This window comes from Lithobates pipiens, unplaced genomic scaffold (assembly GCF_037356315.1).
Source record: "Lithobates pipiens isolate NorthernLeopardFrog02 unplaced genomic scaffold, aLitPip1_a1.2 Scaffold_19, whole genome shotgun sequence".
NCBI classification, from domain to species: Eukaryota; Metazoa; Chordata; class Amphibia; order Anura; family Ranidae; genus Lithobates; species Lithobates pipiens.
The window spans coordinates 331988043-332000739 of NW_027507764.1; the positions used below are offsets into that span (position 1 = coordinate 331988043).

Here is a 12697-nt window from a genome sequence, read left to right on the forward strand (position 1 = left end):
TCTGCTTGCAGGACTTTTCGGAACATTCTGCAAGTGCACCCCCCAAGTGTGAAAGGGGTCCTAATGAAAATGGGACATGAGATTATTACAATACATTCTGATTTCTCATATGTCTAGATCCACAAAGTTATCTGTTTATAAGACAAATTTGTCACAAGGAAAAAAGATAGGATCATGGTTGTGGTGGTGGGAGGATACATTACATTGGCCCCCAGTTTTCCTTGTTTTACTAAAGCCAGAACTAACATGTTTGCTAACTAAATTTTATTGTGCCATAAAACAATATATATTCAGTACAAAGATAATATCAATGTTAAGATTACGGCTATTAAAAGATTATTCTTATATATTAAAGTTTAAATTTAGTTTTAGGGTTACATTTAGGGGTTAGGCTGAGGATTAATGAGCATGGTATAGGGATAGGTTTTAACAGAGGTTAGGTTGTGTTACAGTTATGGACGAGATTGAGGGATATACAATGCAGACAGGGTATGGCTTGACAGAGGTTAACATTCAGGCCTTGCTCACATGGGGCATACATAATCGTATGCCCATGTCTACCCGTATGGGGATGTGCAGGTGTTCCGTGCACCCCTATACAGGCAATCCCATTGCTGTAAATCGGGACACAACTGCACAGACACAGCCACTGCTCCCAATGTGAAATCTGTGCGGGTGCATGGCTCTCAATGGAAACTGATGCATCCCCATGCGGTAAACACAGCCTCTTACAGGCATACATACGTATGTATGTACACGCCGTGTGAACGAGGCGTAAAATGACTGCCATGCCATGAGAGTCATTGACAATTTACAATTTTTTTGTGGTGAAATTATTAGTTCCAAAATCATAGCCATACAATAATGACAGTTATAAAAGTAAAAATCAGTGCATTCCTAGAGTAAGTGTGCAAAGTCAAGCCTTTCAAGAGACTCTAAATCAAGGGTCCCAAAACTGGAGACCCTCCAGCTGTTGCGAAACTATGGGTCCCATTATGCCTCTCCTTGTGCGAGTCATTCTTGTTACTGTCAGCCTTGCAATGCCTTATGGGACTTGTAGTTGTGCAACATCTGGAGGGTTGCCAGTTTGGGACCCCTGCTTTAAATGATGCATGCACCAGGCTAGGCATTGAAAAGAAGTAATCTCAAGTTCTTAGTAGGCCTCCAGACAGGGGCAGAAATACATGAGAGCAAACTTCCTATATTATTTAAGTGACCCTAAATTCTGTTTTAAAAATTATATTCGAGTATGTATTCCTACTGCATAAAACTATCTTTATAGCTGTCAGCCTCCTTCAAATCTCAGAGTTGCGGTGATCTAATTTCCTGATAGAAGGTGGCTATGTTCGTTCTCCATGGTCACATTTTATGTAGGACTAGAGACTATGGAATTTGTAGTGTGCATAGAACTGTGCACATAACTGCAAGAATGTGCCCTGCTCAACCAAAACAGAAGAAATGATTTCAAGAAAAATAAAATTATAGGGCCATTAAGCAGTGGATGCGTATGAATTTTTTTTTTGGAGAATAAGGATATTGTTTAGGGTTACTTTAAGCAGTTGATAGCTGTAAACTGCAGTAAAAAATAAACAAATAAGACCCTTAAAGTGGTTGTAAACCTTTACAAACCACTTTGACCTACAGGTAAGCCTAGATTAAGGCTTACCTGTAGGTCCAAGAAATATCTTCTAAACCTATACAGTTTAGGAGGTATTTACCCGAAGACAGCCACCGCGCGCAGGCGCACTGGGCGGGCCGCAGATCGCGGCGATACGCCGCGAGTGACGGCTCCCGGGCGCGGGAGCGACATCATCGCGGCTCCGGCGAAAAACAGCACTGGAGCAGCGAGACCCGGAAGTCACTCTGGGATCCATGGCAGCGGCGAAGAGGAAGACGGAGGACCGCTTCGGGGGCTTCGTTCTCATGTAAGTTATTCATAATGAGCTAGTATGCTATTCATATTAGTTCATTATGCCTTTGCCTTGCAGGGTGTGTTTTTTTTTTTTTGCCTTTACTCCCTCTTTAAGACAGAACGTGTAGTATGCACTTTTCTGATGTTCTGATCAGCACAAAACAAGCAGCATAAAATCCTTAACTATTCATTTGAGGGATGTATTTCTGTGAGCAACAGAAGAGCAGGAAAGTCTTGTAGAGGTGTGAGCAACACTGCATTATAAACAGTAAGCAAGGGGGTAAGTGGGATTCTGACAATACTCTATTAGGGCTTTTTTTTTATCACAGCACTTCTCTTTTAACCTGGTATCACTTTGGTAGTACTGCATCCCTCATCTCATGCCATTGCTCTGGTAATATGGTATCATGCATAGCTATTGAAACATATAACTGATTTTATATACATAAAAAAATGAATAATTCAGTGATAAGAAAAAAGACAATACCCTGTGCTGAAGAGAATATAGGAGGACATAAAAGAAAGAAAAATGCTCAGGAGCCGCTGGAACAGGAACGTGGTACTAAGTAATGGTGCAACCAATGAAAAAACTGAAAGACAGAAGATGAGAACCATATTATTAGATCACATCACATTTTATTTCTTCTTCCTTGCCAAACATTATGCAGATCCCAATTAAACAAAAGCCTGGCTATAAATCTCACTGCATTCTGTCGGTTATCCTTATTCGCTTGTTCTAACCTCAGCCAAGTGGACGAAGCTGATAGAAAACATATGGGAAATCAGATAAATGCAGTAAAATCCTTTCATACCTTTCAGGGACAAGAGGACAAAGCTGTCTCTTTCAATCATGCTTGCCTAACAGTATGAGAAATACCACATTCCATATAATGTGATTATACAATGTTTCTACACACTAATTGCTTTGTGACTTCAAGAGAAGGTGTCGTAAGGACACCATACTTGTTCCATGTCAGGCAATTGCTAGGCTAATATTATTTGAAGATCCGGTTATCACAATATGCTGGTAGAGAAACAAGAAGAAAATACATTGTATGCTGGAATGTCATTTAAAGACGACCCTTCTCATTATTAACAACAGTGAAATGCACAGCCAAACACATGGTTGTATGTGTAGGATTGGTATACCAATTTGGTTGGCTACATGCTGATTCTGGAACTGTGTATACCTGTTAATATGTTAATAGTGAGAGTGTCATTGGGTATATGTTAGCGTGAAGCCATGTGTTCCCATTGCTATTAAGGTTTATTTCTGAAATATCTTTGTAAAGTGTATACTCTGTCAAAAAACTGCAGACTTCAAATTCTCAAGGGCCCATTTAGTCCTTAGCATTGCTTAATGCATGGCAACCCCCGTGTTACGTCAAAGCACCAGTGCGTTACAAATTTTGTGGCATGTCTGATTTTAGGGACATTTTGGTGCATAGAAAACCCATTATTTTCAATAAGCTGCCTAAAGCAACACACTTTAAACTGTATGTTAATGCACTGGGAAAATATCAAAGGGTCCTAAAGCTGAGCTCCAGAAACAGATAAATACAAAACTGAAAATGTGCAACTGTGAAGTGCCTATATGTGAGCTACAAGATTACTAAACAGACCAGTTACCTGTTACTATAGAATCACCCCTTCGCTACCTGGACCAGTGAGTCAAATTAAGCAGTTTCTGGACTGGGGGGGGGGGGGGGGGGTTCTTGGATGGAGGCAAGTGAAATCCTTTCCAAAGTGGAACTTTGCCCATAACAGTAAGAACAGTAACAAAAAAATGCACATTCCACATTAATAATTATGCCACCAAAATTAGTGTGTGTGGTAAATTGCCTCCAACATTGCTCCAGTTTCTTCTTGCAAGACGCCGCCATTTTGTTGAAGCCCATGGAAGTCGCTTCTTTAATAGAAACTCTCCTCTCCTTGGTCAAAAAAACTCTATGTCACCTTCTTAAATTAAAATATGTACATTTCCAGCCATGATTGTGTCTTTTAGCTCAGATACAGAGGACGGGTGCCATAAGCTTTACATATCTGCCCTTCACAGGATGTTGATGAGAGAGAAAGGAAAGAGAATCAGAGAGATAGGGTAAGTTTGTCCTGTCACCTCTCTTGGTTTTCTTTTCTCTGTCCCGAATCTGTGTTCCATCAGCACAGTTTTTGTCCTTCCTGTTGCTTTTTTCTCCTTCATCAACAGTGCCGAGAATAGAGAGCAACTAAGTGTGTGCAGAGCAGGGTGAGACAGTGCCTTAATGGATTTTAAACAGTATAGGCATTTCTTTTTAGTATTTTACATAGCTATACCTGCAAATGATGCCAGTCTGAAGTGACCTATAAGAATTTAATTTACGTGCCTAAAATTTCTACTTAGCTTTCATATTGTTTAACATAATTTACCTTGTCTGTACTGTATTGGGAAAACTTCATTATCTATGTAAACTAGATTTGAGCACTGTTTGTCCAAATGAACGGCTAAGGATCTCAAAGCTTAGGAGGTAAATTGCATGTAGATGCACTTTGTCCCCAATGTGTCCCTACTTTGAAATTGTTCTGAACAGCTTGCTGCCCTGGATAAACCCGCTCCAAAGAAACAATTAGAAAAGGTAAGAAATATATTTTTTAATTATGTTAGGTGTATCGTGTACATGGGAACATACAGTACATTAGATATGGGTTCCTCAAATTAGACTGCAAAAGTGGAACTATACTTTAAAGCAATAGTTAAGTCCATTATGTGTTTCTCTTTTTAGTGGCCTCCAGGTGGGTTATGTCATATAGTGCTAGTATGTACAGCATATTAGCAAATTGTGGCAGATTTACCTCCAGCACTGCAGTGTGATCAATCTGCTGGCCACAGGTGCTTCCATGTTTGCCTGGTCTTCCTTATGGGTTCCATGCCTTTGGCTATTTGAATGAACTGGCCATGGTGATGTCACTCCTGCGCATACAAGCAAGAGTCACATCGCCACGGCACATATCGGGGGCCTTCAATGGTCAGGGATCTGTGCAAGAGGAAGCGTTGATGACAGAAGCGACCAATAGGGTCTCTTCTGTCATAAATACCCTGCCTGTCAGTAATTTTACTAAGTTTACTACCACTTCAAGTTAAGAGAAAACATCTCTTTTATGAAAATAGCATTTGCAAGCAATCTCTTCTGATCGAACATCTAAGCAGCTTAAATCAAATGACGGTCCCTGGCTAGCAGCAGCATTGTAGACAATTCAAGCCATGAGAGACTGCATAAAGTCAGTTTTTTTTGATCTGACAGACCCTGACTGATAACATTTCAGTGAGATAAGAATGCTAGCAAGGCACAGAACTAGTCAGTGGTGCTAAATAGGAAGCAGAGCCTATATACTGCATGTAATGGCTGCCCCCCCCCTTTACGTACTGTATAGAATTAAATTTCAAGCAATTCATATAAACAGGGTTTCATACATTATCACACACGGATAAGATCATTTAAATTAGGTTGATCTCTTTCATATGTGTATCTAAAGCATATAAAGACTTGCTTTATAACAGAAAATAATTTAAAAACTGATGAATTCCAACAAACAATACTTAAAGTGGCTGTAAACCCTCACATATATCCAGTGAAGTGACAAGCCTCAGGGGATACACAGAGATTAAATAAATCCTCCTACATACATTGTACCTGTTTATCTGCAGGAATCTATCCTTTGCAGTCTTCCAAAACACACATTTTACACAGCAGCTCTCAAAAGTAGAAAGCAGGGGGCGGGGATCTGACATAACACACGCTGCAGAGCTTGAACGCAGAGCTCTGCCAAAGCTGATTGGAAGGAATGGACACACCCTTTACACAGGCTCACAGAGACAAACACAGAGCTGAGTCTATGAGTCACCTGCTGTATGCTGGAGAGGAGAGGGCTGTCTCATGGGAGGCTGAGGTGTCAGCTTATTGGTCTATCAGTGACTAGATAGCAGAGGAATTAGAGAAGAAGAACCAGGCATGGTGCTTTGGATTCATACTAGTACACACTATAGAGGGGTGTGCTTTATTAACTTTGCATGTCTGAGGTTTACAACCACTTTAACTTTCACATTAGTGTTTAATCACTTTCAGACTGGACCATTTATTTTGCTGGCTTAAGACCAGACCACTTTTTGCGATTCGCAACTGCGTCAATTTAACTGACAATTGCTCGGTCATGCAATGTGGCTCCCAAACAAAATTGGCATCCTTTTTTTCCCACAAATAGAGCTTTCTTTTGGTGGTATTTGATCACCCCTGCGGTTTTTATTTTTTGCGCTATAAACAAAAAAAGCGACAATTTTGAAAAAAACACATTATTTTTTACTTTTTGCTATAATAAATATCACCCAAAAATATATTTTAAAAAAAAAAACATTTTTTTTTCCTCAGTTTAGGCTGATACGTATTCTTCTATATATTTTTGGTAAATAAAAAAAAAAAAAACGCAATAAGCGATTATTGATTGGTTTGCACAAAATTTATAGCGTTTACAAAATAGGGGTTCGTTTTATGGCATTTTTTTAAACATTTTTTTAAAAATAGTAATGGCAGTGATCAGTGATTTTTATTGTGACTGCGACATTATGGCAGACACATCGGACATTTTTTACACATTTTTGGGACCACTGTCATTTATACAGCAATCAGTGCTATACAAATGCAGGTAGTGAAGGGGTTAAACAGGGGGTGGCAGTGTAGGGGTTAAATGCGTCCTAGGGGCGTGTTACTAACTGTGGGGGCGTGGCTGTGTGTTAGTGAACACTGATCTCTGTTCCAATCACAGGGAGAAGAGATCAGTGTCACTTGTTGCTAGGCAGGGGAGATGCTGTTTACTTCCGCATCTCCCCGTTCAGCCTACCCGTGGGACGATCGCGGGTATCCCCACAGCGATTGAGTCCGCGGGACCCACGACTGGACTCCCGGGGGTCCCGATCGGCGTGTACGCGATGGCACAGCGGCAATTTCAAATGGACGTACCTGTATGCCAATTTGCCTGCCCATGCCATTCTGCCGACGTACATCGTTGTGAGCTGGTCGGGAAGTGGTTAAGAGAATATGGCAGCACATTTCAGTGGCATTTATTTTTATTGGCACTCCAAAGCAAGAAAAGGGACATATGCTGCAGTGTACTGCAACATATACTATATGTAACTATAGCAAGTCACTACCATGCATTGTGTTGCAACAAATGGTGCATGTCTGATTATTTTGGAACATTTCGGTAGCATTCACAGCCCATTCATTACACTGTAATGGATTCCTTTAACACAAGGTAAAAAAATATGCATATTAACATGTGTGAATTAATTTAGCAGTAGTTGCCATATCCATAAACTATTTCCTATTTGACACACATTACTTCTTTTTTCTGGAACCGATAATGACACGTTTTTACTCTTGTATTCTGTACACAAAGTCCCTTTTTTGCCTAAAGTGTACCTTTCCCTAAGCTTCCTAATACAGCAATACCTTCATAATCAGGGCTGTCTTTAAGGCAGGGCAAAAGGGGCAGCTGCCGCAGGCCCAGTCATTGTTGTGGGGCCCAAAGCAGTTGCCCCTTGAGCCTACACTGCCTGAAAATAGTTGACAAGTGGATTCGGGAGGGCCCAAGAAAAGGTTTGCCTAGGGTCCAATCAATATTAAAGACGACCCTGTTCATAATCCACTGCTATCAGCTGTTTAAAACATTTTCCTCTGTCCCACAACATGTACAACCTAAGCAGATTAAAAAGTGCAGTTACTGAAATGCTAATTTTTTGTCAAAAGTCAAAAACGAAGCCCCCATCCCATCTCTAATCTTTCCACCTGACCTCTGTCTTTTGCCTACTACCCCGTGGACAGCAAACAACATTGACTGTCACAGGAAGGAGGAAGAGGTATCATTGAACAGGCTGATTGACAGCCTGGCTTCCCTTTTTCCTACAATGTGAGAGGCAAGATAGGCAAAAGGGAATTAGCTGGGTGTTGGAGGAAAGACCAAAGCAGTTTTTGTTCACCGATTATGTACCAGTAAGTTATTATAAGCTGAACAGTTCATTTTTGGCAGCAGATTCTGAAAATATAGGCAAAGGAAAGGATTGTTCTAACAGGGCTTTATGCTACATATATACAAATCTTTGGTGCATAATGCAATACTACTCACTGTTTTTTTTTAATATTTTTAGACCCAAGCTAACTCCATAGCTAATGTACAGTATATCTTAGAGCAGCAGATTCAGCCTAGACCATACAATATGATAACGTTTCAGAAATGACATAAAAAAGGAAAATAAACAAGTAAAAATGTACAGAGTATATTGCTGATGAAAACAAAATTTAACACTAACCTGAACAAAGCTTTGCTAATGCTCACATGTATTATGGAAACGAATTACGTTTTTCAATGTCTAAAAAGGAAATTGCTTCACACTTTGCACAAAGGTCAACAAAAAAGCATGATTTATTCATTTCATAAAGTGCAAGGTATCTGTCATGCTGACCCTATTGTTTCAAGTACTTTGACTCGGTGACTCGTGAGAAGTATACAGAAAAAGACTAAAGCCCCATACACACTATCAGATTTTCTGCTGATTTTTGTCTTCAGATTTACCAAAAGCATTTAGTGCAGGGGCCTGCCTGATTGCATACACATTAAAACTCCTAAGGTATGACCTTATATTATATGGTTTTGGTAAATCTGAAGGAAAAAATCAGCAGAAAATCTGATAGTGTGTATGGGGTTTTACAATTTAATTTGCGTACTTCGTCTGGGTCAGTGACTTAAAATATTCTAAAGCCAGGTCAGAAAAGCCAGTGAACATTTTCAGAAGGAAATAAGTAATGCCAGTCCCAGTATTTCTATCATTATGAGCTCACACATGCTTTTTCAGGCTATAGGAAGAGTAGTGTAATTATGCCATGCCCATACATCTGAGCCTCTGTACATACACTAAAAATGCTGTCCATGCCCAGGATAAGCGAGTAGAGCCCCATGATTTGTCACTACTGACAAGCTACATCCAATGGGGGCCTGAGAACAGCTGCACCCCGTATAGTTCTTCCGGGCTCTATTCCAAATCAGAGATGTTGTTCCTGTGCTAATGGATGTCCCAACCATCTATGTTACCAGCAGGAGCCATCCAAAGGTTCCCTATATACTCAAATTACTTGTAAAGGCTCATCATTCTTCACAAGTGCTTGCGCAATTATTACAGCAATATAATAATAATCTAATACAACTGCTACCAAAAAGTCTGTGGTGTGGAGGTAGTTTTAGGGAATTTAAATACGAGAACAAAAATGTAATATATTGCAGTTTACTAGTACTAAGATGTGATGGCTGCATTCGTTTGCTTGTTTACCTGCATTTTACCTTTATTTTAAACTTATACGTAGCAGACTTTCTGTCCCAGGGTGACAAAGCCCACTTGCCATACTGTATCTATGGAAAAATGGAAAATTGCTGTCACTCTAGGGGAGAAAGTATTTTAGGACTATGGAACCGCTCCCCTACTGCCCTAAGTTCTGCTTTATGACCCCCTTCTGTTTTGGGAACTTTTTTTGGAGGGGGGTGGGCTGGTACCTACTTTTGACAGGTACCAGCTCCCATTTCCACCACAGTGATCCATCGGAAGTTCTACTCCTCCCCCCCCACCCCACCATCCCACCTGAAACATTCTGGGACATGTCACAGGTCTCAAAAGGCTGCGGGACCATGCACAAGGCAGTGTGACTTACGCATGCGCAGTGGGCAACTGGCTGTGAAGCCGCAATAAACATGTTGGCAACAGGGATCTGAAGGTCGGCAAATAACCAGTCCGGGTGAGCACAACGCTGAACTATTGGACAGATCAATGTTCTTTTATTAAAGATTTTCTTGTTGATCATTTACAAATGTTTTATTGAATAATTGTACAATATAAGGATGAACAGTATAACAATAACCTGTGTAATTAATATAGTCTGGCACTAAACTGATATACAGTAAAAGAAAATTAAGATTATGCTACCATAACACAGAATTACTACCAGGTAGGTTTATAAAATAATACATATCATTAGAAAGATTGCAAATCACTCTTATGAGGTTAACAATAGGATATGCTCTGCAACCCCAAAAATCATGGTACACATAGCATATTATTCATTAACAATGACATGAAGTCAATGCCTATATATTTATTGAGCTTATTATATGAGGTACTGTATATAAGAACTAAAAGGCCCATTGGATTCCCTAAATCGAAATCAAAGGTCCCTAATCAAAACCAAAAATTTGGCATAATATTTATAAAATGGATTAGTCTTTTCATTAGCATAGTCAGGTCAATTCTAGATTTTGTTTTACTAAGTGGCAAGTGTGGTGTAAGCCAGTTTACATTTTGCATCATTATGCATGTTGGGTTAGGATTTGAGAAACACTGGGTTAGGGACATCAAGAACTTTACACTAGAGCTAGTATTTGAAGAATTAGATTTTTTTTTTTTTTCCTAAAGCATCCTCAATCAAATTTTTAATCTGAAACTGAAATGTTCTGAACCTGAGATCATTCCAAGAAGATACATTCTGAATGCTAGGTGAAATTAAACTACATTGTGCAGTTTCTTTGAGAAGAACCGGTCTACAATGTTTTGTTCCAATTAAACATCACATGCCTAAAGCCGCGTACACACGGGCGGACTGTATGGCCTACTTAGTCCGTCATACAATCCGACGGACAGTCCGTCATACTTTCGAATGAACAGACTTGACCACACACACCACTTTTTGAGTGGACTAATACGGCGTACTAAGTCCGCCATACTATCCGCCCTACTTTTGAAATGAACGGACTCGCCCACACACGCGGAGGAAAGTCCACTCATTTCGAGCGCATCTCCAGGTAGGCGGGGCCCACGAAGGAGACGTCGCTGACCCCGCCGCCTGGTATGGACTTAAAGGGGAACCCCAACGCCGAAAAAAACCGGCGTGGGGGTCCCCCCCAAGTCCACAACAGACCCTTGTCCGAGCACGCTACCCGGCCGGCCAGGAAAGGGGGGCGAGCGAACCGTACCAGGCCGCGTGCCCTCAACATGGGGGGGTGCCTTGGGGAAGGGGGGGCCGCGCGGCCCCCCCATCCCAAAGCACCTTGTCCCCATGTTGATGAGGACAAGGGCCTCTTCCCGACAACCCTGGCCGTTGGTTGTCGGGGTCTGCGGGCGGGGGGCTTATCGGAATCCGGGAGCCCCCTTTAATAAGGGGGCCCCCGGATACCGGCCCCCCCACCCTATGTGAATGAGTATGGGGTACAATGTACCCCTACCCATTCACCTGTAAAATAAAAGTACAAAAAAAAACACAACACACGAGATAAAATACTTTATTGCACAGCTCCGGGGGTCTTCCGTCTTCGGGGGTCTTCTCGCCGGACTCCTCCGCTATCTTCTTGTAGCTCTTTTGCTAGCGGAGGAGTCCGGCTTTCTTCCTCGCCGCCGGCCTCTTCTCCCGACTTCGGGGGTCTTGTCCCCCTCTTCGGTTCTTCTGCCGGGCCACCGCGCCTTCTTATAGCTCTTTTACAGGCGGTGGCCCGGTCTTCTGTCGCCGCTGCCTTCCGTTCTTCTTCTTCTTCTTCTTCTCCAGGAGATGTTGCCTCGACGATCTCTCCGGCCGGAATGCCAGGGACGCACTGCGTGGCCACTTATATAGGGACAAGGGGCGGTGTCACATGGCTTTATGTCACATGGGTTGGTCACATGGGTTGATGTCACATGGGGACTATGACATCGTAAGGGGGCGGGGTCACCATGTGACACCAACCCATGTGACATAAAGCCATGTGACACCGCCCCTTGACCCTATATAAGTGGCCGCGCAGTGCGTCCCTGGCATTCCGGCCGGAGAGATCGTCGAGGCAACATCTCCTGGAGAAGAAGAAAAAGAAGAAGAAGAAGAAGAAGAACGGAAGGCGGCGGCGGCGACAGAAGACCGGGCCACCGCCTGTAAAAGAGCTATAAGAAGGCGCGGTGGCCCGGCAGAAGAACCGAAGAGGGGGACAAGACCCCCGAAGTCGGGAGAAGAGGCCGGCGGCGAGGAAGAAAGCCGGACTCCTCCGCTAGCAAAAGAGCTACAAGAAGATAGCGGAGGAGTCCGGCGAGAAGACCCCCGAAGACGGAAGATCCCCAGAGCTGTGCAATAAAGTATTTTATCTCGTGTGTTGTGTTTTTTTTGTACTTTTATTTTACAGGTGAATGGGTAGGGGTACATTGTACCCCATACTCATTCACATAGGGTGGGGGGCCGGTATCCGGGGGCCCCCTTATTAAAGGGGGCTCCCGGATTCCGATAAGCCCCCCGCCCGCAGACCCCGACAACCAACGGCCAGGGTTGTCGGGAAGAGGCCCTTGTCCTCATCAACATGGGGACAAGGCACCCCCCCATGTTGAGGGCACGCGGCCTGGTACGGCTCAGGAGGGGGGGGGGGCGCTCGCTCGGCCGGCCGGCCGGCCGGGTAGCGTGCTCGGACAAGGGTCTGTTGTGGACTTGGGGGGGACCCCCACGCCGATTTTTTTCGGCGTTGGGGTTCTCCTTTAAGTCCATACCAGGCGGCAGGGATCAGCGACGTCTCCTTCGCGGGCCCCGCCTATCTGGATACCCGCTCGAAATGAGCGGACTTTTCTCCGGGCGGGAAAAGTCTGCTCATTTCAAAAGTACAGCGGACTGGCATACACACGGGCGGATTGTCCGCCGAAATGCGAGTACGACGGACAGTATTTCGAAAAATCCGAAATACTTAGTACGCCGGACTGCACGCTGAAAA

General features: G+C 42.9%; 1 protein-coding gene across 1 annotated transcript in view; it reads right to left on the bottom strand.

Annotated features, from left to right (window-relative positions):
* The window catches only part of PIGN (phosphatidylinositol glycan anchor biosynthesis class N), a 618025-nt gene that overhangs the window by 163973 nt on the left and 441355 nt on the right, over nucleotides 1–12697 (bottom strand). The window contains exon 21 of the mRNA XM_077492054.1: nucleotides 2400–2502. Within this exon, the coding sequence (XP_077348180.1) occupies nucleotides 2400–2502 (103 nt within the window). The remainder of the gene's footprint in view (nucleotides 1–2399; nucleotides 2503–12697) is intronic.